Raw genomic sequence first — 26,597 nt, 5'->3', positions numbered from 1 at the left:
ACATTGATTGATTATATTTCAGCTTTTATTTGCTTATGCAGTTTCCCTGAATTTATACTTGCTTCATTGTATTTTCAAATAGAAATTAAACATATCAGGGTTCATTTTCTTCAAGAGTCTTTATCACTTTTTTTTTAATTTGCACTAAGGCTTTGAACCATTTGTTGAATTTTTAAAAAAAGAAATCTATTTCTTTATTTTAATTATATTTAAAGGGTATAAGGAGAGAGAGAGACACAGACAGACAGAGACACGATCTTTCATCCCCTGGGAGTCCCCAAATGCTAGAAATAGACAGAACTTGTCAGACTGAAACCAGGAGCCAGGAAGTCAATTTGGGTCTCTCAAGTGGCTGGCTTGGCCCTGACTACTTGAGCTATCACCTGCTGTCTCCCAGGGTGCATATTCACAGGAAACTGGAATTAGGAGTGGAGCTGGGGCTCAGTACAGGCTTGGGTATTCCAAGCAACGTTTTAACTGCTGGGCCATGGGCCTGTCTCTGTTGTTTTTGATGTCAGTGTTTATTTAATTAATGATCTCTTGTATGTAGAAGTTTCCTATGTAAAAATGTGGTTATTTTGAATTTAGTAAATTTTTGGTCTTATTTCCAACTATTTACCGTTCAAGCCCTCCAAAAAACAGAAATAAATGACTGTCCAAAGGAGAAAAACCTTATATTATGTTCCAGTGATAGTTAAGTTTTGAGATAGAATGCCTGCTGTGTTCATTAGGCCATTGACTTTTTTTTTTAAGATTTATTTATTTACTTGAAAGTCAGAGTTACACCCAGAGAGAAAGAGAGGCAGAGAGAGAGAGAGAGAGAGAGGTCTTCCATCCGCTGGTTGACTCCCCCAGATGGCCACAATGGCCAGAGCTACGCTGATCCGAAGTCAGAAGCCAGGAGCTTCTTTAGGATCTCCCACGCGGGTGCAGGGGCCCAAGGACTTGGGCCGTCTTCTACTGCTTTCCCAGGCCATAACAGAGAACTGGATTGGAAGTGGAACAGCCGGAACACGAACCAGCTCCCATATGGGATGCTGGCACTGCAGGTGGTGGCTTAACCCGCTCGCTCGCCACACGCCGGCCCTGGCTATTGACTTTGAGTGTTCTAGTGAATTACATTTTTTCTACATCATTTACTACCTTAGGTGTTTGCCTCTGAGTCAAATGTATTAGAAAGGATAAAATCCTAACAATTTCTTGGAAAATCAAAATAAAATCTATGAAGTATTTTCTTTTACTTTTGATATTTTAAGGAAAAAAGGAAATTAAACCTTGCATCATAGTTCAGAATAGAATTAAATGATATTTAGTGATAGTGTTCCTTTAGCTATTATGTTAAACTATTGTAGTTACTATATTTTATCATCAGTGTTTGTTGGTTTTTTCCTTTTATAAAATTCTAAAAATAACCAGTGTGACTGTGACATTAGTTTCATCAAGTTCCCTCTTTTTAATTTTAATAAAGTATTAGTTCATCATATATTTCTTTTTACCTATCAGCATGGATGCTTGGTAAATATTGGACAAGCAAAGTTTTGTTAGAAGCTTAGGAAGGAGTTAAATTTTTATGTAACTAAACATATGTTATTGTTGGGTTATTTAATATATTTAGAACTTTTTCTAATGATTACTTAAAATTATTCAGGTAATCAATTATGTATTATGTTTGATATTTTCCAGGGACAATGGCATTAGAGCTATTGAGAATTTAATGCAGAGGAAGGGGAAATTTGATTACATATTGTTAGAGACCACTGGGTTAGCAGATCCTGGTAAGAAATGGCATTATTTATTAATAATCCAAATATAGTTGTTTTTCATTTTCAAGAGACGTATTAGAATAATATCTAAAATGAGTATTAAAGCTTTACTTTGGATTTAAAATTTCTTTTGGTTCAAAGGAAAATATTCAGGTTGTCATTACAGATGAATGATGATTATAGGACTTGTTGGTGCTTTTGAACTGTTAATAGAATTTGAAGTTTTATTGATTAACTTAGAGTTATTGGTAAGAACAGAGTTTGTTAAAAATATGTAAGGTTAGGGGCCGGCGCCGCGGCTCACTAGGCTAATCCTCCGCCTTGCGGCACCGGCACACTGGGTTCTGGTCCCGGTCGGGGCACCGGATTCTGTCCCGGTTGCCCCTCTTCCAGGCCAGCTCTCTGCTGTGGCCAGGGAGTGCAGTGGAGGATGGCCCAAGTACTTGGGCCCTGCACCCCATGGGAGACTAGGAGAAGCACCTGGCTCCTGCCATCGGATCAGCGCGGTGTGCCGGCCGCAGCGCTCCGGCTGCAGTGGCCATTGGAGGGTGAACGACCGGCAAAAGGAAGACCTTTCTCTCTGTCTCTTTCTCTCACTGTCCACTCTGCCTGTAAAAAATTAAAATAAAATAAAAAAATATGTAAGGTTAGGAAAAGTAGAAACATTCTAAATATACAGTTGGTTGGTTTTACTATATAGAGACTTTATTTCTGTTTACTTGCTAATTCAGCTTCTTCAGAAGATCATGAAGAAATGAAGCCTTTTGGACTTAAATACCAGTACTTATTCCTTTCATATTATTGTTAGCATCTTGATTTTCTACTGTTAAAATTGAAGTAATTTTATTTTTGAGTGTTTTCATAAGGTATCAAAGAATACACAGTGAAATCAAGCCAATGGGTCATTTTATTAGTGTGAATTAATAATTGTGCATACAGTATGAAATACATCTGAACTTAACTTTGAAAGTTACACAAAGTTTACCTCTTTCAAAGAATAGATTTCTGTTACCTTCTTACCAAAATCAAACTTTACTGTCTGATTATTTTCCCCAAATAATTTTTAGGTAAAGTCTTTATTCTCAGTTTTCATAACATTTAGTGCTTATTCCATGAGTGTGACTCAAACTCTTGTTCTTTCTTATGGCATTGGGCTGATTTATAAAACTGTATTAATGTATTTGGGAGTAACTTTCTGAAAGGACCAAGGTGGTCCAAAACAAATATTGAAGTATATGGAGGATTCAAATATAACCATTGCCTACTGTAATTAAAGGCGTTACATAATCACGTTGTCTCCATGTTTGCAAAACAGCATTGAATTGCGGCTGCTTTGGGCCTTAGAGTAGGCCAGGCTTTTTGTGCTTTTCTGATAGGTGTTTCTGATGATAGCACTTGGACTAGTATTAGTTAAAGTTAAATGTTAAAGTAACTAGAATCTGATAAGTCAGAAAAAAATGTATGCCATTTTTTGAAATAGCAAGTAATTTTTAAAAAGATTTATTTATTTATTTGAAAGGCAGCGTTACAGAGAGGCAGAGGCACAGAGAGAGGTCTTCCATTCTCTGGTTTGCTCCCCAGATGGCTGCAATGGCTGGAGCTGTGCTGATCTGAAGCCAGGAGCTTCTTCTGGATCTCCCACGTGCGTGCAGGGGCCCAAGGATTTGGGCCATTTTCTGCTTTCCCAGGCCATAGCAGAGAGCTGGATTGGAAGCTGAGCAGGCAGGACTCGAACCAGTACCCACATGGGATGCCAGCACTGCAGGTGGCAGCTTTACCCACTATGTCGCAGCGCCAGCCCCAGCAAATAATTTTTTCATTGTGGCCATTTCTGCCTCTTCATAGAGAAAAACTCTTGTTCCTTTTCTTTGAGAAACTTGAGTTTAATAAAACATGCTTCGGCTTCTCAGAGGAAGGGAGAAAAGTTAAAGGTCTCAGAGAAAGGTTTTGTACTATTGTAAGTATTAAAAAATAGATTAATTTTTCTTCTTTCTTTAGAATAATGGTTTTATGGCTGGGCAGTGGTAGAACATTAATTTTATTTTAGAAAGAAGGACTTTCTTTTTCTTTTCCATTTCTTTCTCAGGTAGAGTGACATAAATGAGGTAGGGAGGAGGGAGGAAGGGAGGGAAGGGTAGGGAGAAATCTTCCATCGCCTGGTTAAAACCAGAAGGCTGGTCAAGTCTGAAGCCAGGAGCCTGGAACTCCATCTAGGTCTCCTACTTGGGTGGTAGGGACTCAAATACTTGAAATACTTGGCCTTTGTGTCCCACTTCCTAGCTGTATTAGCAAGGAGCTTGGTTGGAAGTGGAGCAGCCGGTATCTGAGCCAATACTCCAGTATGGGATGCTGGCGTCGAAGGTAATGGCTTAACCCACTGTGTCACAACTCTGGCTCCAAAGATTCATTATTATTCTTATTATTTTAAGATTTACTTATTTATTTGAAAGTCATTTAAGAGAGAGAGAGGAGAGACAGAGAGATCCTCCATCTGCTTGTTCACTCTCCAAATGGCTGGTTCACTCTTGAAGTTTGCAGCAACGGCCCAGGGCGGGGCTGGGATGAAGCCAGGAACCAGAATCTTTATCCAGCTCTCCCATGTGGATGCAGGGACCCAAGCACTTGGGCTATCTTCTGCTGCTTTTCCAGGCAGGAGCTGGATTGGAAGGGAAGCAGCCAGAAATTGAACTGGTGCCCATATGGGATGCCAGCACTGCAGATGGTGGCTTAACATGCTGTGGCACAGCACTGGCCCCCCAAACATTTATTATTTAAAAAATATAGATAATAGCTTAATTTTTTTAAACTCATCCTATATGTCAACACTGTGAATTGCAAGTAGGTAAATTTCATCCTTGGGATCTCTCTATGTCAGTGCTACTTGGTATAATATGGTGTCTGTTAGCAACAAGTTCAGCAGGGAGCATGATAGAATTGCAAATTCTTTTTTTTTTTCTTTTTATTTGAGAGAGCAACAGAGCAATAGAAACATATAAGGAGACCCACTGGGCTGTGGGAACAGCACCCGGGAACTGGAAACCAATCCATTTCTGCTGTGTAGGTGGCAGGAACTCAATTATTTGATCCATTATCACTGCTTCCCAGGTCTGCATTAACAGGAAGCTGGAGCCAGGCATCAAACGTAGGCAATTGGATGTGGGACACCTGTCTTAACTGCTAGGCTAACTACCTGCTCTAGTGCAGATTATTGAGCCTAACTTGGATCTACTTAGAATCTTTAAGGTTGGGGAGCCAGCAAGCTGTTTTAAGTCAGTCATCCAGGTTATTGTTATACTTGTATAAATTTGGGAAGCTCTGCCCTACATACTTCTGAAAGCTGTCTAAATATACAGAAATACTGGCAGGCATTGTGGTGTAGCAGGTTAAGCTGCCACTTTGATGCCTGCATCCCATATGGGCACTGATTCTAGTCTCAGCTGCTTTACTTCCAATCCAGGTCCTTGCTAATGCATCTGAGAAAGCAGTAGAAGATGGCCAAATACTTGGACCTCTGAACTCACATAGGAAACCTGGATGAAGCTCCTGGCCCAGACCTGGCTGTTGCAGCTAGTTGGAGAATAAACCAGCGGATGGAAAACCTCTGTCTCTCCTTCTCTCTCTTTGTTATTCTGCCTTTCAAATAAATAAATTCATTTTAAAAATACAGAAATAATGTTATAAAAAATGAGACTACATTCTCCTACTGCTTTTGCAGGGCATAGTAGAGAGCTGGATTGAAAGTGGAGCAGCGGGGACTTGCACTGCCATGCAGGTGGGATGCCAGCACTGCTGGCGGTGGCTTTACCTGCTATGCTGCAGCGCCGATCCCGGAGCTGCTGAATTTCTGATAAGTGTTGCTTTACTGAAAGAAGTGGGAATTATGAGGGAAAAAAGATTACAAAAAAAAAAGCTAACATGGACATTTTAAAAAACTACATGTTTTGATTTTTTAAGGGAATTCCATTGACTTCCTGGCATGAAAAATGAGGAAATCAATACTTTCTCCTATCTCCTAGTTTTGGGTGATTGCATTCTTTATGTTGTTAAGTTCATCACATTTTATTATTCTTAATTCTTCGAGTTCTATATTCAGTTGGTTTTAGTGCATATTGCCAGTACTGTGGCTTCTTCAGTCCTGAGTTAATCTAATTTCCCAGATGATTGAATTTAATGGTCAGATACTCTTCAGATTATAGGTGCTACCTTCTCTGAGTTCTGACAGACTTCATTGCTAGAGAATATTTGTCTTTTGTTTTAATTCTTGAAGGATTACTTGGCTAGGTATACAATTTCTGCATCAGTTTTTTTCTTAGAATTTTGCAACTGTTGCTCCATAATCTCCTAGGTATTTTTTTTTGCGGGGGGGGGGGGGTTCAGTGTTTTGAGTTGGCTGGGTTTCCTTTTCCATTTTTTTTCTTTTTTACTTTATTAGTAACAATTTGTAAGTGCCATGTCTCAGTACCTGCTGTTTTCTTGAGAAGGTCTGCCAGTTGCTTTCCTTCTTGAAAAATAATTTGGCAGAAAGTAATATCCTTTAGGAACACTTTCACTGGCGCTTGTCACTATATATTATATTGGAACATTCAGTGTTATGTGGAAAAGTCTCATTTCCTCTGTCCTTAAAGGTGACTTACTTTTTTGCCCAAAATTTTTGTTTTTGGTTTTGTTTCCTTTGCCTATAGTGCTAATTACTTCCTCGGTTCCTCATCTTGCCTTTTGCAAGGGAGATGTATTTCTGTTGTTAGGATTTTGTAAACTGTTTCCCTATAATCTCTTACTGGGGGTGGAGATAGAGTTAAGAATGTCTGTAAGTCACGTAGAAATTTGTTTCTTGGGGCCAGCGTGGCACAGTGGATTATGCTGTTGCCTTTGGTCCAGCATTCATATGAATGTGTATTGGGGTTCTGGCTGTTTCGATTCTGATCCAGCTCCTTGTTAATGTAGCGGAGGATGGCCCAAGTGCCTGAACCTCTGACACCCATATGGGAGCTCCGGATGGAGTTCTAGGCTCCTGACTTGAGCCTGGCCACTTTCAGAGTGAACCAGCAGATTGAAGATCTCTCTCTCTCTCTCTCTCTCTCTCTCTCTCTCTCTGTGTGTCTCTGTCTCTCTTTTTCTCTTTCTCTCTGCTTTTCAAATAAGTAAATCTTATTTTAAAAAAGAATGTTATTTCTTATTTTTACTATCACTAGTCAGAATTTATGGTGGGAGGTTATATGTCCTTTTATATTTGTTTTTGATAAAACTTTGGCACTTTTTGGCATTTACTATTTCTTTTATTAGTTATTGAAGAAGAGAGACCCTGTACCTTAGCTCAGGGTTTTTTAGCTTTGGCACAAATGACACTTTAGGTAGGGTAATTACTGCTAGGGAGGCTTTCCTGAGCATTGTAGCATGTTTGACAGTATATCCCTGGCTTCTACTCATGTCAGAAGCATTCCCCAGCTGAGACAACCAAGAAGGTCTTCAGATGTTGCCAGATGAGACATTGCCTAGTGACAGCTGAATTGAAAATCTGATGCTCTTCTTAGATATAATACTTGCAAGGCTACACAAGAAAGAATTATGTACAATTTGGAGGTAGTTGTTTAGCAGGAAGAGTTAAGATAAGCAAATGAAGTCAATCAGTAGCTGTCAAACTGGGGTGATTTTTCTCACTAGGATTTACAAACTATTTATGTGACTAGAAATCAACAAATGTTTAAATACTGTAAAGTGCTTTATGTCCAATGTGATGTTAGGTATTTTATTGAAAAAAAAAACAGGACTTGTTGTATAGGGTAATGAGATAGTATATTCACCATTTTCCCCTTATCAATTAAATTCATGTTTCTGGCCAAGAAAGTAAAGAAAACTCATATTGGCAATTCACTTGTTTCCTGTTCCGAGGACTGACACTCTCCAGTTCTAAGCTAAATAATTGTCATGGTAAAGTAATTTCCTTGAAAAGGACAGACATTGATTTAGCCCCTGTTACTCACAAATCCTATTTCAGTCAAATTGGAAAACTATTAAGTTTTTGGGAAAAAATCAATAGGTATCAGGAAACCATTAGATCTGGTGGTCCTTGCTATATCTTGCATGAGTAATCACTGGGAGCTGCTGACAGGTATTGCACCGTTGACACAGAGTGATGCGTGCGGGCTGCGTCTTGTCAGGGCAGGGGGACAGCTTGAGACAGTGGAATGAGTTCAGTTATCCTTGTTTTTCCTCTGTGCTCATTCTTTTAGACAGCACTGTCACTAACTGGGTCTGTGATGCTTTGAACAATCAAATACTTTCCTTGCTGTTAGTTTTCTTTCTCTTGTGTTGTGGCATACTAATCAGGGTATGTGGGTTAGTATTGAACCAATTTCTGTCAAAAACAAGTTTTAATTAGTCACTTAGAAATAATTTTTCCTCAGACTTTTTTTTTTTTTTTTTTGCTATTTATTTTATTTATTTGAAAGGCAAAGAGACACAGAGATCTTTCATCTGCTGATCACCGCCCCTGCAAATGTCTGCAATGGCCTGACCTGGGCCAGGCCAAAGCCAGGAGCTGGAAACTCAGTCTAAGGTGCCCATGTGGGTGCAGGGATCACCTGCTGCCTCCCAGGGTGTACATTTGTAAGAAGCTGGAGTTGGGAGCAGACCTGACTCTTGACTCCAGGCACTCTGATAATGGGATGGAAGCATCCCAAGTGACATCTTAACTGCTATGCCAAATGCCCACCCCAGCCCAAATTTTTTGCCTGTACCAAGTAAATAGTGCAAGGATTAATTAGTAATGCCATAGAATATATAATTTTACTTCTTGTTCTTTCTATTCTACAAAAATTAATTACTTTTGGGCAACTGATTTTAGAATTAGATATTTTGATTTACTTCATTATTTGTGAACTGTATGATTATCATATTCAGTAGATGAGAAAATAAAAATAAGTCATTTGTACATAGTGCCCAAGTTGTTTAATAATATGTTGGCAAATTATTATTTACCAAAGCATTAGTAGAAACTTTGTAAGTGGTAAGAGTTGATCTTTTTTTTAGAGAAGCAGGGAGAGAGAGAGAAATGATTAAAATGATTATAAATAGTAAAAATTCTATCACTGTAATTCCCATAAGGAAATTGGGCACCCAGATTTGATTTGTGTGTGTGTTTACCTTCAGATTCCATTGGGACAAATTAAAAAATAGATAGGGCCAAGTTTCTTAGTTTAGAGAAATATTTTTATTCATGAATATTATATATTTTCAGGTGCAGTTGCTTCTATGTTTTGGGTTGATGCTGAATTGGGGAGTGATATTTATCTTGATGGTAAGTGAAGCATTGTTTTCTTTTAAAATAAGTTTTTGTTTTTATGATTTAAGATCATTGTTGTTCATATCACAATTTAAATCCTGGCATTACTCTTCTTAAATTTAATTAGTTTGATGATGAAGTCATTCTTTGTTCTACTCGGATACTATAGCCTCAGGCAGTGGTAGAATGGGATGTGGGGTCTTAATCTTCCTCCCAAGTTAGTACTTCCACTAAGGCTTGCCTTTGGAATGTTATGTAGGTTTCTTATATTCTCTGATTTATGTTTTTAATATTAGAGCTTTTCATTTTAATCAGACAGATCATAATTCTGCTTTCATTTTCCATTGAAGATAAGAGTAAGTACACACACGCACCCCATACTTGAGCACTTTGGGCAGTCTAATTTATAAATTTTCTGTGTCTTTACTTTAGACATTAAGAAACTTCCTGAGTTAAACAGCTGGGTTCCTTTTCTCTTTTTGTTCTCCATTTCCCCCTTTCTTTTTTTAAACCAGTCTTTCAAAAGCTAGGAGATTAAATTTAGGAATCATTGTAAGTGGATACTGTCATTGTACTCTCTGTGTGACAGGTAGCTGGTTGAACTCTCTAGGCATCATTAAACTCATTTAGCTGTTATCAGTTGAATAAATTATTTAACATTTATTCCAAAATAGTTCAACTAATTGCTCATTTGGAAACTTAGGTACATGTTGTATAAAATATTTTGGTGAGTTAGAGTTGATGAGAGATGTTGGTAATGAGATATCCTAAAATGTCTCAGATTTGTTAAGCAGTAACTTACTTGTTAAGCCCAATTTTGATTATGTAAAAATAAGTTATAAATTAACATAATTTTTCACATTTGACTTCATATATGAAATTTCTCCTGCTGTGTTTTGGCTTATAAGTTTTTAAACACCAGGGAAAATTTTATTTTTTTGTTTATTTCATTTTAAAAGTTCATTTATTTTATATCCTGTCTAATACCTTAAAATAACAGTAATCACCTAGTACATATTTTATGTACACTGACTTATTACTGGAATTGAATTAAATTGCAGCACTGTCAAGAGAAAAATAAACATTTTATTGTAGCATTGTGAACTGAAATATTAGCTTTTAAGTTTCATTCTCAAATATAGTGCCATATTAATAAACAGGTTTTTTTTTTTACAAAGGATGATTAAAATGTTTATTCCTTCCTAGGTATCATAACTGTTGTGGATTCAAAATATGGATTTAAAGTAAGTTGAAAGATTGCTGTGAGTTACTGATTGTTTATTCAGAGCTGGAAACATGAGGAGGGTTGTCTGTATTATTTTCTTTTATTTGTATCTGTTTGAATTTTTTTTTACCAAAATATCTTTCAAAAAATATCCTGAACTATAGATGAAATTTATATGTTTTCTCATTATTATTTTATTTTTAAATCAAATATTTCTTTTCTTTTACTCTGATTGCTGTGGTAATAAAATTTGGAATTGTAATATTTTATAGTGAGCATATAGAATCCAGAGAAAGTTTGGTTTTGTGTAACTCTTCACTAGGATTCCCCTCCAATATTGACCTTTTTTGTTTAACTGAGAAAAGTAAGCTTGATAAAGCATGTGAGATTTTATTTTTCTTGATAAGCTGCTATCAAAGGCAGGCTGGAAATTAATTTTTTAAAAATGTTGCTTTTCTTTGTTTTGAAAATGTCAGGAATTATAAGTAGAATTAGCGAGGAGACACTTTACTTTGAAAAAAGTCCTGTTTTGCATGTTTCTGTTATCTGCTGAGATCCTCAAATGTATTTGAATGGATTCGAATGTATAAAATGCACTTAGTAAGTTCTTTAACAGTCAGCATATGAAGGAGGCAGTGGGATCTCAGGTCTCCAGGGGTTCCTGGCGAGCGACAGCTGTGAGGGAAGCAGACTGGCAGTTTGCTGCAGCAGTCTGGAGGGCAGCAGAGGACACAGCAACAAAACCACAGAAGACTTGGCCGGCTTTTTAGAGCCAGCGGGAGCGGGTTAGTCACACACAAAGTTGACCTGCATCCTGCCAACTGGTATGTACTTTCTGTCTCCTAAATTAAATGTGGATCCATAGTACCTCATGCAGGATACAGATGAGTTTATTTTACTGTCAGGAGCTTTATGATAAAAGCCAGGGCAGATTCGAACTGGCTTTTTCTGCCATTGGAGGATGTTGCATGACAGGGCTATATTTGGGTCAGTCTTTGGCTAGGATTAAAGGAAACACAGAATTTGGCCTGGTCCAAACCAAGAAACGTACAGATTTGGAATATGGTGACTAGGAAAGGGGTTAACACTCTAGGATCTCTGGCTTTGCTCTGTAGTGCAGTTGGTGTCATCACTGAGAAAGGAGTAGAAGATGACAGCACAGTAGCAGCCAGAACCATGACGGGCATGTTGTATAAATGCACAGGTGCTCTTGGAGGAGGGGTGGCTGAGGTGGTCTGGCAGGACTAACACCAGCCTCTGTGCTCTGTGTAACAACTGAGAACACATGAAAGGCTCCTTGCTTCAGTGGTCACTCTGAAAATGTTGCCAGCCCGTGGAAGGAGGACTGGTCAGTGGTCATCCAGATCAGTTTATAAGTCAGTCTGGAGTTTCCCTGTCTTCTATCTACAATTATTTTTGAAAAATTGGAGATTCTGATTTGCTGTGATGAAGATCATAGATGGTTGATCAAGACTGGCACTCTTTCTGTCCTTTAGTGAGTAGAAGCCAAAACCTTTTGGTGGGGCTATGTAATGTGAGCCTGTTCTCCTTTGGAGATCTCGCACCTATTCTGTCTTCTATCTCTTGAACTGGAAAAATACTTATTCCCATAATTCAGGTCCTGCTTATAATACTCTACTGCCAAGTTTGTTCCCTTATTGATCTGAAACTCTTAATGATGCCCTGTATTCCAAATAAATGGTGAAAATGGAACCGAAGTTATAACAAAAAGATATTTAAAAGTGTATTTTTTTATAAAATAAAGTAGTATTTTTCAATTTGCCTAGTGAAATATCACTAAAGGCAGCAGATAGTGAAATTATCTCCATTTCTACCCTCCTACCCCAACCTGCCTCAATATAGGGATATGGATAAGGGTCCAAAGTAATAATTTCTTAGAAGTTTAAATTCACTGTTTAAAAATTTATGTCAGGAAGGTCGTGCTTGCTGTGGTGCCGCCATTTCTCCCTTCTTATGTCTCTTCCAACAGCGCCATGTTGAGACAGAGCATCTGGAGGTTCTCAGTCTCCAAGGTCTGTAGGAGCCACTATGAGGAGGGCCCAGAAAGAATTTGCCATTTTCAGTGGAAAACAAGTGGAGGTTGCTAGTTATGATGACTTTATATCTTAGATCTGGATTTGCTGCACCTTTCTTCATAGAATGACATCAACTGCTTAAGAAATAAGGATGTTTTAGGCCATCCATTTACCAGATAACAATATTTTAAGAGGTGCAGTCTTTGAAAAATCAAACTCTTGAACTCATACTAGCTATGCTTGTAAATAAACTTAGGATTTGAAAAAAAATTTGTCAGTTTTATATTCTCCATAATGTATATGAACTTGTTAATTTTTAAAGTTTATTTTTCCCCAAATCTTCAATGAAATTATGCTTAGAAAGAAGTCCAATTTATTAAGTGACTAATACCCCTTCACTGGATCTTTAGTTCCTTCAGGGATACAATGCCCTAATTTGAGAAGTTTGAAGATTTTTTTTTTTCAGGGTTTTAAATCTAAGTGTGTCGATAGTCTTTTGAATCAAAGGAAGTTCCTGAATATTGCAGATTAGTCTGAAAAATTCCAGTGGATTTTCTGAAATTATGATATTCCTAGCAAAATGTTTGTGGAAATAACTAGAAAAAGCCCAAACTTTTTCATTTTAAATGTTTTCACAGGCATGTTTGAATCCATTTATTCTGTAAATTCACCTAATTTCAGATACCTATGGAACAGCTGGCAGCTAGGACATTTTTTGTTGTTAGACTTTAAGTACCATAACCCAAAGTACAACTCTGTATTTTATGATTATAGTTATAATTATATCTGTGTAGTTGGGTATGGAGAGGGTTTAAATGAAATCTATTTACCAGTATGATAGAAACAAAAAAAAAAACAAAACAGCATTCTGAATAATGCAAACATAGTCAACATTTAACCCCCTGCCACCTTGATAAAACCTCTTAAATTATTAAATCAATATACCTACACAAAACTGACATACTGTCAAGATAATGGAAATTTTAGATTTTCTAAGTCGGATACCAGATAAATAACTTTGCCTTTATATAAAGAATTTGCTAACTTGTCCAATTCCTTTGGTTGCAAAGCTTGACCTCAGTGGCTGCTTGTGATTCAGAGAATTCTGAGGCAGTACAAGTAATGACACTTGGATAATGGGCAGCAATTTAGGGGTGTCATGCTTCACAGAGCCAGCCCATCACAAGTAAAGCTGAGAAATGGTACCCTGTGGCCAGCCAGCCAAATTGAAACTGAAGTGGTAATTGATATCATGGGCTATCACTCTAATGGGATTGTCACCCATTGATCTGAAATATTCATTTTTTAATCATGGGCAAAGAATTGGACAACTTAAAATGACAGCTCTCTATTTCCTGGACTTGACACCTTGACTACTGACATTGTTCTTTTCAGTTCTACAAATGTGACAGCATTTAATGCAATGGAATCAATGAATGAAGTTACACAGTAAAGGTCAAGTGAGAGGTTTCCTTTTGGTTCTTCTGTTATATTGCACAAGGTGTTGAAATAATTCAGTCAGAAAGCAGTTTGACTTCGAAAAAGAACAGAAAAACAAATAGATTGACATTATGCAATAATTTTTTTAAAACTAAAATAGTGTTCGATCTATAACGAATCCATTTAAAAGAATTGGCTGCTGCTGCTGATTCTTTTTAAAATGACATCTGACATCTTTGACACTAGATTTATTTCCACTTTGATCAACAGCAGTGTTGTTTCTTAGCTAGTAAGTTTACTATGGTTTTTTCTTCCCTTTTTTGGGGAGGTTGGGTAGGAATATCTAACTAGTTTCTCTATTTTTGCAAAAAAGAACAGACAATAGCTATTTGTGAGGTTGTTATCCGTAATTGTGTTATTTCAAAGCTTCCTTTGTTTCTTTGTCTCCTCAACTTTATTGAGATATAATTGACCCCGCAAAATTGTATATATAGGTATACAGTGTACTATTTTCATATATGTATGCATTGTGAAACATGCTGTGAAACAAACTAATTAATGCCTCCATCACCTCATGTCATTATTATTTTGGGACGGGGGATATGGTGATAACATTTAAGATCTGTACTCTTAGCAAGTTTCAGTGCAGTACAGTACTGTTAACTGTATCACCATGCTGTGATTTGCTTTCCAGAATTTATTCATCTTATAGAACTGAAACTTTGTACCAGTTTTCCAACATCTCATCTTCTTTTTTCTCCCCTTTATTTTTTGTGGTAGGCTAAATTGAGGACTTGAACCTTAGACTTTTGAATATATTAGATTAATTAATACCAAAATAATTTTTGTCTTTTTGATATATAAGCAAAAGCATCATCTCTAAGTAAAGATGAGGCATTATTTGAACATATATACAATATTTTGAAAAAAACATTCCACAAAATTTTTTCTTTATATACCTATACAAGTAGAATAGAATGCCAAACTTTCATTTTGCTTTTATTTTATAAATGGAAGATGTCTGAGCAAATGGTGTGTAATGTATTATTAGACAGTGTTCTTTTGAATTGTAGACATTGGTTTGAGTCTTATTGTGAAGTTTGGCTTAGGAAATCAGGAAATTGTGTAAGTGAAATGTTGGGCTGATATTCAGGAAAAACATTAGTATAAATTTATTATTTTTAATGTTTGTATGGATTTCATATGTACATAGAACAGAATATTTTTCTCCTTTGCTATAAACACAAATGACAACTATAATGTTCTTAACAGAGTTGTACGTATTGACAATTTTTATTCTGAGGGTTTTAATTTATTTTTGTATTTGATACTTCAAATTGCCTGGGATAAATTTTGCTTACCACCCTAGTTAGCTTTGAGTAAATATTTCTAATCTTCAGGAGCAAAAAATGGATTGGTAAAAATACAATTTTATTAGTTCCATTTAGGTATGGAAATTCAAGAACAAGTCTGATTCTCCTTTTATATCTTATTTGTGTTTCACCAGTGTCACAGCCAAATAGCTCCAAATTCTTATATAAAGAAAGCCTCCAAAAAGTCAAAATTACAATGTCTAGAAAAATAGTTTTAATTTTTAAGAGTGTTCAGTATTACATTATCATTCAGAGACAGCTGCCTTACTACCAGTGTATCATTTTTAAGTAAATTTACTGTTCAATGGAAAAGGATTTGTGGCTGCGTGTTAAATGGCATTTTAAAAATAGCATATTTATGGGGCCAGCGTCGTTATAGCCAGTAAAGCCACTGCCTGCAACACTGACATCCTGTGTGGGCACTCACTGGTTTGTGTCCCGACTGCTCCATTTCCAGTCTGGCTCCCTGCTAATGGCCTGGGAAAAGCAGTGTGTGAAGGCCCAAGCATAGGCCTATGCTACCCCGATGGTAGACCCAGGTGAGGCTCCTGGTTCCTGGCTTCAGCTTGGCTCATCTCTGGCCTTTGCAGCCATATGGGGAGTGAACCAGCAGGTGGAAGATTGATCTCTCTCTTCCCCTTTTCCCTCTTCTTTCTCTGTAACTTTCCATATAAATAAATAAATGAACCTTAAAAGATAAATAACACATTTATGTACCTGTGTCAACAAGTAGGGATGTTAACTACAGTCCATTCAACAAATACTTGTTGAGCCTGTCTACCAGGTACTATCCCTGGGTCTAGGAACAGTGGCAGAGTACATAATAATGGGATTTGTACAGCCTTTTGCTAAGGATAATTAGGAAAAAATACTCAACATGGTCTTGAGGCATGGAGGAATTTTTGATACAGTATCTCCCAAATTCTTGAATTCCATATTTGCAGGTTCTGCTGTTGAATTTATAGGATTATGAACAAAGTGGAATAAATATATCATTGCTATGGTTTTAGTTTTTGTTGCCTTCATAATAAAATTTGTAAAACTTTTTGACAAGTTGTTTTCCACTCTAGACCTTCCCAAGGGTATAAAGTTGAGTTACGAGTTTGCTGTTATGCTTCAGAAAATCCAGGGATCTCTGTGACCACTTCTCCATGAATAATGAAACTGCTTTGCTAAAATAATCTTGAATGTAATTATTAGGTGATTTTTAGGTATATATATATACTCTTATGTGATTGTTAACATTTGTGTAGCACTATATACATACACACTGATTTTATATGACATATAAAACTTTCAGGAAGATTTTAAAAAAATTATTTTTTTTGACAGGCAGAGTGGACAGTGACAGAGAGAAAGGTCTTCCTTTGCTGTTGGTTCACCCTCCAATGGCCGCCGCGGCTGGTGCACCGCGCTGATCCGATGGCAGGAGCCAGGTACTTATCCTGGTCTCCCATGGGGTGCAGGGCCCAAGTACTTGGGCCATCCTCCACTGCCTTCCGGGGCCACAGCAGAGAGCTGGCCTGGAAGAGGGGCAACCGGGACAGAATCTAGCGCCCCAACCGGGACTAAAACCCGGTGTGCCGGTGCCGCAAGGCGGAGGATTAACCTAGTGAGCCGCGGTGCCGGCCAAGATTTAAAAATTATATTCATTTTGCTTCTGTAGAGCCTGTTTTCAATAATAATAAAAAAAACCTTGTAATGATATGTAAAAATATGACCACCTGTGATGGTGAAGATGATACATTTTTCCTTTCTAAAGTGGGAAGTCACTTCCTATAATTATTATAAAGCCTAAATTAAATAATGCGTATATAAGATTTTATAGTTTATAAAAGTTCAATTCAAATGTAAAGATGAAAGATAAAAGCTGAGAAATGAAAGCTATCTCATGGGCCACCAAGTTAATGCCAAAATAGTGTTTTGTGGTTTTTGTTGTTGTTGTTATTGTTTTTGATTTAACCTTTCTCAGGAGAGGCCAATAAAATCCACAGTTGCCCTGAGAGGCCAGATCACTCTGGGTGTGGGTGTGAATATCTGAGTGATAAACTGCTTTAGGCTAGAATCAGGACTGCATCCTTCCCATACCTTATTTATTTCCAAGGAGTTTGAAGGACCAAGTGTTGAGCTCATGTTTTCTGTGACATAGGTTTGGAAATTTGGGCCACAGGGGTAGGAATGGTGGGAAGAATGTTTGATTTTAGGAAAGGACAATTTCAGTGACTATCCCTTTAAAAAAGTGATAATGAATGTTCATTAAAAGGACAGTTTTATAAAAGGGCAAATGCCCCAAATCTGAACTATAATTTTCTATGTTTTAATGACATTATTTAAATTTGAGGATTTTTGTGTTTTTTTTTTTAAAGTTAATTTTTTGAGAGGCAGAGGGAGAACACAGAGCAGATACAGAACAATCTGGTTCACTCCTTAAGAAAAACAAAATAGCAGGAGTATAAATACTTTTTTTTTTTTAAGATTTTATTTATTTGAGAGGTAGAGTTACAGACAGTGAAAGGAAAAGACAGAGGATGGTCTTCCATTCTCTGTTTCACTCCCCAAATGGCCGCAATAGCCGGAGCTGTGCCAATCCAAAGCCAGGAGCCAGGAGCCAGGAGCTTCTTCTACGTCTCCCACACCGGTGCAGGGACCCAAGGACTTGGGCCATCTTCCACTGCTTTCCCAGGTCATAGCAGAGAGCTGGATTGGAAGAGGAGCAGCCGGAACTAGAACCAGAGTGCATATGGAATGCTGGCACCACAGCCTGTGGATTAACCTACTGTGCCGACCCCAGGGGAATAAATTCTTACACCCTGCTTCACACTCCTCTCCCTCCCCTGACTCCTTCCCCTGCTCTTTCCCTGCCCCCAACCATAGGTTCACTGTAGGAAAAAAATTCCAAAGGTTGAAGAAAAATGTTTTCACCTAGAAAAACTGTTCATGAATTTATATATCCGTAATGGGACTTGAAGATTTTATTAGCAGTGAGGAATAAATCTTTACAGTAAAATCCTTTACATTGACATTAGCTTTTGTATTACAACACAGTAACTTTTTTATAATTTTGTTTTCATTTAGCATTTAACTGAAGAAAAACCTGATGGCCTTATCAATGAAGCTACTAGGTATTCATATTTAAAGTATATATATTTTAATTACTGGCTAGTTGGAAAGGAAATCATTACTATGAAGACTTAAGAAATATAAAAGCATATTCAAAGAAAATTTTTTTCCCCTTAGATGAGTTACTGCTATCTTTTTTTTTAAATTTTGTTTAAATCTATTTTTATTGTAGCACAAAGAGAATTCTTTGTGAGGTATTTGGGGAATATTAAATTTTAAAAGTATTTTCTTGTTTTCATACTTTCCTTGAGATTAAAGATTATTATTAAAACACTTGGCTCACTTACTGCCTTTTAAAAACAATAATTCATTTAACTTGTGTTAACTGTGAACAGTAGAGAAAAAATACAGAAACAGTCTTAATTATTTTTTAGAAAGTTCCTTTATGTTCCTGATTTGTTTTTAGACTTTTAGATCTTTAAATTAGCTTGCCTACCCCAACCTGTTCTTTTTTGTTTGTTTTTTAAAGATTTATTTATTTATTTGAAAGTCACAGTTACACAGAGAGTGAAGGAGAAGCAGAGAGAGAGAGAGAAAGAAAGAGGTCTTCCATCTGCTGGTTCATTCCCCAATTGGCCACCACAGCTGAAGTTGTGCTGATCAGGAGCCCGGAGCTCCCTCCTGGTCTCCCATGCGAGTGCGGGGGCCCAAGTACTTGGGCCATTCTCTACTGCTTTCCTAGGCCATAGCAGAGAGCTGGATCGGAAGTAGAGCAGCCGGGACTTGAACCACTGCAGCCTTTACTCACTATGCCACAGTGCCAGCCCTTCCAAGCAGTTCTTGCTAGTGGCCCCTTAAGACTTGGGGACAGATGACAATCACTAAATTTGTGGCTAGTTTTTAGTGATGCCTCTTGGGAATTACTGCAGATGATGCAGACCTAAGTAGTAAATACTATAGCAAACAATTGATTCCCTAGCATTTGGGAGTTGATACTCTTGTTTTGTCATGCCTAAACACTGCCTTTTGTATATAATTATGATTCAGATGAAAATGAACTTAAATATTTCTGTGTTTTTTTCTTATGAAAATAACTACTATAGAAAACATAAGGAATCCAATAGGAAAAAGGAATATATAAAATATAAAAGCTAAAAGAAAATTGAATATAAAAGTCCTCCTATTAAAGGTTACGATTATTTATAGTTTGAGATAGGTACATTTAGTGTTTGTTCATGCAAGTTTTACTCATAGTTGAATGAGGTTGTAATGTATGTTCTGTTGAAAGCTGCTTTTTCAGTGAATGAAAGTCCATTTGTTTTTGAGAATTTGTGTTATTTGAAATGCAGTACAAGACAGAAACACCTAGTCCAGTGATTAGTTTCCTGAAGACTGAGAATAATGGAAAGGATCTTCAGTTTCACTACTCTTACTAATAGAAGATAGAACTTCTAATTTTAACAGTCTGCTTTGTTGTACAGCATGCTGTTAACTGGATTATTTAACTTGAGTAACACAGAAATAATGTGTGTTCATAATGAAGCAGACATATCTTCTAAAATGTAGTTACAGAAAACCTATGTAATGTTAAGTGAGCTTAGTCTTTGTATTTCTGTGAAAAATTATAATGAATATTGCAAGAATAGCTGAGTTAGTAGGCTATCCTTTCTCCTGCAGTTTTGGTTATCTTAATTTTATGCTTTCTTTACAAAGAAAAGTATGAGTTGAAAATTAACCTCTCATTTATTAACTTTTTGAGACCTGTCTTTGTAGCTCTAGAGTAGTGAGATGGTTTTGTGAATACTTTTTCAGGGAATACTGGAATATGAAATTTGAGTTTATATACTGGTAAATATAAATCATGTGTACTATCTGAAGACTAAATAGGTTAAGAGTAAACTGAATCAGTGCTGTAAAGCACTGTATAATTCTTAACTGATACATTTATCTGAATAAGTTGTTGGTATTCTAGTTTCTTAACATTTTCCTTTTGACATCTGTTCTTTGTTTGCTGTTTTAGGCAAGTTGCTCTGGCAGATATTATTCTCATGAATAAAACAGACTTAGTTCCAGAAGAAGATTTAAACAAATTAAGAACAACCATTAGGTAAAATATTACAGGTGTTCTATACAAAATATTTTTGCTGTGACTGTTGTTCTTAAGGAAACTTAAGATTCAAAATTGATCTGCTTCAAGGACCATTAGGGAATTATGTATAAGATTGTTGGATAATTGGCTGGTGTAAATAGTAATAAAAAAACATTCCTGTTCCTTGCAGAATATAGTTCAAAATTTGTAGGCTGATATTCAAGGTCCTCTAACTGAGTCCTTCTTTTCCTGTCTTCTCTTTAGCTTCCCTAACTTTGTCCAGGATGGTTAATTTACTTTCCCATGGGTGTGCCTTGCTAAATACCCTCTTTTCTCATAACATGTTCTCACTCTGCCAGTCCTTGAATTTCCTCATCTTGAGGTGTTTTTTTTTTTCCTTTCAGCAATTTTATGCATTCTGTAGAGCTTGTTTTCTCTCCCTTCCTCCATGTGCTCTAGGAAGTCTTTCCTGACTCAGGTGATCTCACTTTTCCCTGAATTCTTATTGACTTTATGTTTCCCTTAACTGCCAGCTATGCCTTGTCTTCCGGCTTCCTTTAATGTCTTCAGGGTCCAGGGCCAAGGCTGAGTAACATAGCGCAATATGAATAATACTCAGATATGTGATAAATAATCCAGTAGCCATTTTTGCTGACTTTTCTGGAGACTCCCATTCCTTTTGAAAATTGAGATGGTCTTTTCAAATGAGATTATAGTTCAGGGACTTTGTTTTGAATTATTTTGTAAAACTTAAACTAGTAAGTGCTATTTATAATGAGACATCCAGTAGCTTTTATTGATGATCATTATTATTTAATTTTTAATAATTTTATTTTATTTAAGAGACAAAGAGATACAGACAGACAGATAGAACTCCCTTCTGGTTCCTGCCCTAGAAGTTTACAATGGCCAAAGGTGAGCCTGGCTGAACCCAGGAGCTAGGAACTCCTTGAAGTCTGCCATGTGGATGGCAGGAACCCAATTACTGACCCATCATCTGCTACCTCCAAGGAAGCACAATTATAGGAAGCTGGAATCAGCTGGTGTCAAAGGTGGTGGCTTTATTTGCTGTGCCACAATGCCAGCCCCTTCCTCTTTTGACACTGGTTTTCTAAAGCTTTATTTCTCTTTCCAAAATCTTGTGTACCAATTAATCGCTAGGTAGAAACTGTTTAGCAAACATTTTTGGGGTAAAATGAGTGCTATTATTACTTCCTTTAATATCCCTGTGTTGACTTTCTAAGCTATATTTCTGACACTGGCAAGTTTGACTATTAGTGAGTTTGTTGCCTACCTAAACTTTAGAAGGAGTTTGAGGGCCGGCGCCGTGGCTCACTTGGTTAATCTTCAGCTTGTGGCGCCGGAATCCCATATGGGTGCTGGTTCTATTCCCGGTTGCTCCTCTTCCAGTGCAGCTCTCTGCTGTGGCCCGGGAGGGCAGTGGAGGATGGCCCAAGTGCTTGGGTCCCTGTATCCACAAGGGAGACCAGGAGGAAGCACCTGGCTCCTGGCTTCGGATCGGTGCAGCTCCGGCTGTGGTGGCCATTTGGTGGGTGAACCAATGGAAGGAAGACCTTTCTCTCTTTCTCTCTCACTGTCTATAACTCTACCTGTCAAATAAAAAAAAGTTTGATAAATTACAGACCCTTCTTATTCTCATTATACATAACACTTGTGACCAACTCAAAATCATCATTGAGAAGGTGAGAGAAAGTAAACATGTTTGAGAGGTGATAACCCTCGAGTTATAGAGTATATGCAAATGAGATTAAGAATTGTGTAAAGTAGCTAAAAATGTAAATAGTAGAGACACTTGACTCAGAACCACTGCACTGTGTGGGAAGGCTTACCCATGAGAACATCTTGAACAGGCAACAGGTATCTTGGGCAAGTACCCTAAAGAACAAAATTAATGATATAAAGATAAATAGATGGGCAGTACAAAATGTTTAAAGGGCTTTCACAAGAAGTTTTTAATGGCTGCCATTTAAAAGGAGCCATGTTCCATGATTTTATTGTATGTATGGCCATTTCTATAGTATTGGCCTAAAGAGAAAGTTGTTTATCAGTAAAAATTTTGGTTGTCCACTCATTTGAAAGACTCTCGAATTCCTGACAACTTAGGAATCATTTTTTCTAAATTGCAGAATAGTTTTGCAAATCACAGGCCGCCCCTGTGCTGCTGGTTGTCCAGTAGGTTTTTGTGTATCATATTTTCTTTCTTTCTTTTTTTTTTTTTTGACAGGCAGAGTGGACAGTGAGAGAGAGAGACAGAGAGAGAAAGGTCTTCCTTTTCCATTGGTTCACCCCCCAAAGGCCGCTGCCGCTGGTGCGCTGCGGCCAGCGCACTGCGTTGATCCGAAGGCAGGAGCCAGGTACTTATCCTGGTCTCCCATGGGGTGCAGGGCCCAAGCACTTGGGCCATCCTCCACTGCACTCCCAGGCCACAGCAGAGAGCTGGAAAGGAAGAGGAGCAACCAGGACAGAATCTGGCACCCCGACTGGGACTAGAACCCGGTGTGCCGGCGCTGCAGGTCGAGGATTAGCCTATTGAGCCGCAGCGCTGGCTAGCATATTTTCTTAATGTATGAATGATCTATGATTGATAATTGTTTGAAAGGAAAGCGATTAATCTGTAACAAAATGTAAGTTTTGTTTTTCTGTTTTTGCAAGTTGTAGTTATATTTTGTTTGTATATTTCCTGCTTTAAAAAGAATATGGTTTGTGTGCATTTTACAAATTTTAACATTTACTTTTTTACCCTTCCTTTCTCCTTTTTAAATGTATTTCAGATCAATAAATGGACTGGGGAAAATTTTAGAAACACAAAGATCAAGGTACTTTTAGAAAGCTATTACTAATACTAACAACAAATAATTTTAGTTGCTAATAATAAATATTAAATAATTGATAAATATATTATAAAATATAAAATTTGTTGTATATAAAATGTGAATTTATATATAAGATTTATTATATAAAATATAAAACTTATATGATTTTATTATATAAAATATGATGCCATTTTTAAAAGTGGGACCCAAGAATGTGATTTTGGATGTTCTTTATAAATTAGTTTAGGATATTCAGTTAGTATGTTGACCTCTCTTTGTAACTAAGACTACAGAGCTGTGATAACACTGTGCAGCTGTTTAATGAGAAAAAAACTTAAAGACTTTAAGCCACTCTAGAAGTTAACTTAATACAGAAATCCGAAAGCATAGAGGGGAATATTACCTTAATTTGAGGTATTAAATGGTTTTTTTAAATGTTTTTAAAACTTTATGATTGTTTCATAGTTGAAAAAAAATCATGTAAAATACATAAAATCTTTGCCTTTAAATTCTCGATTTATTCTTTTATTAAATTTTTATTTCTTTTTATTTTAGGTTTTTTTATTCTGTTCATTTAGATATGCATAACTACTTTATAAAATAGATGTATTCTCAAGATGTCTGTGAATTGTATTTTTGTAGATCAAACTCTGTTTCTCATTGAGTATTAAGATTTCAGTAAATTTCTGTACTGAGGATATTTTAATTAGCTCATTTTTTGGTGAGAATTGCCCAACAGCTAATAAACCCAGCAACATGCAGCCAACACCTCTGAGGCTCACAGCTGGCAGCCTAGTGCCATCCATTTCCCTGTTGAGAGATTCTTTCCTTGGGAGGCTGCAGAGGCCTTAGCTGAGTGGTTTGTCTGCTATGGCAGAGATTAGAGGTGCTGACAGACTACTGTAAGTGTGAGGCAGTAACAGCAGCAGCTGTCTGTGTGCATGTGAACAGCTGGGGAATTAATGTGGTATGCATTCTCAGGAGCCATGCATCTCCTGGCAGAGGTAGCAAAAGAATGCCCTTAGTCTAAGTCCTCTACAGGCAGACAGCAAATGTGCTCCCTGTTTTTCACATTCCGTTGTAGACATTTCTGATAACCTAATTCATGCCATGAGCCATTCTACAGTAGCTGTCTTCTCCTTTTTGCATTGTACATCTCTTTTTCCTTAAATTTTTTCTTCTTTACAAAATGTTACACAGACAAACGTGTAATGCTTAAATAAGCTTTTAAAAATCATATCTGTAAATAGCTATGATTTTGTTGAATTATTATCTACTCAGTTCATATTAAATCAGTTTTCTTCATTCTAATTTTGGAAATAATCTGTATCCTGGAAAAAGTTTCATCTTGATTCATTTATTATATAATAAATTTTGTTTGCTTGACATCTCTAACATTTGCCCTATTATAGAACAGTAAACATGCAGTGATTAATTTTTGTTACTTTAAGCAGATGAAAGGACATGTGAATGAGATCTCTGTTTCTTTAGTAGCTGGTGTTGTCAGTGGATCTGAGAACTTAAGAACTTTGAAATAGTCCTTCCTTGCTGTAAGAAATAGACATGGACTAGAATCCTTTCAGTGGAGATCAGACATCCATATAGTAGAATTTTTCAGTTGGATCATGAATCTTATATTAAATATTTTCCCAAAATTCTTGAGTCATAGAAATTTCTTCTTTCCAGTTTAGAAACTAGATAGTTGATTCTTTAAAAAAAAAAAAGTTTTGTTTATTTTACTTTATTTTAAAGACAGAGAGAGAGCGTGGGGTGGGGTGGGGGGAGATATCATTCATCTGCTGGTTCACTTCCCAAATGCCTCTAACAGTCAGGGATTCTAAAGCCAGGAGTCAGGAACTCCATCCTGGGTATGAGAAATCCAACTACTTGGGCCATCATCTGCTATCTTCCAGGTTGTGCATTAGCACGAAGCTAGATGGGAAGTAGAGACAGGACTCTTTCCCAGGCACTCCAACATGGGGTGCAGGTGTCCCAAGTGTGGTAACTTAACCATTTGCACTACAATGCCCACTCCAGGATTTAATTCTTTTTTTTTTTTTTTTTAAGAAAGATTTATCTATTTATTTGAAAGAGTTACAGAGAGAGAGGGAGAAGAAGAAAGAGAGACAGAGACATCTTCCATCCACTGGTTCACTCCCCAAGTGGTTGCAATGGCCAGCACTGGGCCAGGCCAAAGCCAGGAGGCAGGAGCTTCATCTGGGTCTCCCACATGGGTGGCAGCGGCCCAAGCATTTGAGTGATCTTCTGTTGCCTCTGAGGCACATTAGGAAGGAGCTGAATTAGAAATGGAGCAGCCAGGACACAAACTGGTGCCCATATGGGATGGCAGCGTCACAGGTAGCAGCTTTACCCGCTGTGCCACAGGGCTGACAGCCAAGATTTGATTCTTAATTAAATAGTTGAATCACTCTGATAGAAGTTTCATTTTATTGTTTGGTTTTTGTAAAAAAAATTTTACTCCCTTTAGCCTTTAATGGTCCACAAATGCTGACAGTAGTAAAACTGCCATAAGCATGTATAGCACCTTGGGTCCAGTGCTGTGGCATAGTAGGTTAAGCCTCTGGCTGCAGTGCCAGCATCCTGTATTGGCACTGTTTTGTGTCTTGGATGCTCCTCTTCTGATCCAGCTCTCTGCTAATGGCCTGGGAAAGCAGTAGAAGATGGCCCAAGTAGGCTTTATTTTGCATGAACCTGTGAATATCTGAGAATGACTAGAACATGTTCTTCAGTATGTATTATGTAACAAAGAGGAAAAAATCATATGGCTGAAGAGAGAATTTACTTCAAAGATATTGAATGTTATGATATATACAGTAGATTTTTTCCTATAGGTTGCAAGGAGTTAAAAGATTTTAAAAGAAGTGTAAGAGAATGCAGCGTTATGGTACAGTGGATTAAGCTGCCACTTTAGATACCAGCATCCCATATCTGAGTGCTGGTTCAAGTTCTAGCTGCTGGGATTCCAATCCAGTATTCCTGCTAAATGTGCCTGAGGAGCCAATGGAAAATGGCCTAAGTACAAGGGGCTCTGCCACCCAGGATGGAGTTGTTCCTGGCTTTTGGCTTCAGCTTGGCACAGACCTAGCTCTTGGGTCCATTTGGAGAGGAAAACCAGTGGTAAAAGATCTCTCTCTCCCTGTCTTTCCCTCTCTTTCTGTCATGCCTTTCAAATAAATAAATTAATCCTAAATTTTTTTTTTCTGAACTAAGAAAATAGAAGCAGTATAAGGGGCAGGTATTTGGCTCAATGGTTGAGACTCTTCTTGGGACACCCATGTCCCACATCTTACTACCTGGGTTCAAGTCCTGCCTTCGAATTCTAGCTTCCGCTAATGCACACCCTGGAGAGTGAGTAGGTGATGGCTCAAGTACTTGGATCCTAGGGCTGGAATTGTGGTATAGTGATAATGCCTCTACCTGCCATGCCAGCTTCCCATATGGACACTGGTTTGCATCCTAGTTGTTGTACTTCTG

At 37.4% G+C, this 26,597-nt stretch overlaps 1 protein-coding gene and 1 pseudogene across 6 annotated transcripts in view; both read left to right on the top strand.

Annotated features, from left to right (window-relative positions):
* The window catches only part of ZNG1A (Zn regulated GTPase metalloprotein activator 1A), a 55,717-nt gene that overhangs the window by 7,144 nt on the left and 21,976 nt on the right, over positions 1–26,597 (top strand). For 2 of the 5 annotated variants that reach the window (XM_008256123.5, XM_002708232.6), the window contains exons 4-9: positions 1,684–1,775; positions 9,001–9,060; positions 10,252–10,289; positions 18,195–18,241; positions 20,200–20,286; positions 23,061–23,105. In XM_008256123.5, the coding sequence (XP_008254345.2) occupies positions 1,715–1,775; positions 9,001–9,060; positions 10,252–10,289; positions 18,195–18,241; positions 20,200–20,286; positions 23,061–23,105 (338 nt within the window). In that variant the 5' untranslated portion in view covers positions 1,684–1,714. Of the gene's footprint in view, positions 1–1,683; positions 1,776–9,000; positions 9,061–10,251; positions 10,290–12,260; positions 12,577–18,194; positions 18,242–20,199; positions 20,287–23,060; positions 23,106–26,597 lie in introns of those variants that run through there. The other 3 variants (XM_089337087.1, XM_051858559.3, XM_089337092.1) reach the window with 2 other exon arrangements.
* LOC138847667 (mitochondrial import inner membrane translocase subunit Tim23 pseudogene) lies at positions 10,862–12,001 on the top strand (annotated as a pseudogene). The gene is made up of 2 exons (XR_016227478.1): positions 10,862–10,870; positions 11,073–12,001. The product of XR_016227478.1 is annotated as a mitochondrial import inner membrane translocase subunit Tim23 pseudogene (transcript).

This window comes from Oryctolagus cuniculus, chromosome 1 (assembly GCF_051225735.1).
Source record: "Oryctolagus cuniculus isolate XC-2025 breed Fujian yellow rabbit chromosome 1, ASM5122573v1, whole genome shotgun sequence".
NCBI lineage: Eukaryota > Metazoa > Chordata > Mammalia > Lagomorpha > Leporidae > Oryctolagus > Oryctolagus cuniculus.
The sequence above is the reverse complement of the archived record's forward strand: the minus strand, read 5'-3'. Positions and strand labels throughout refer to the sequence as shown.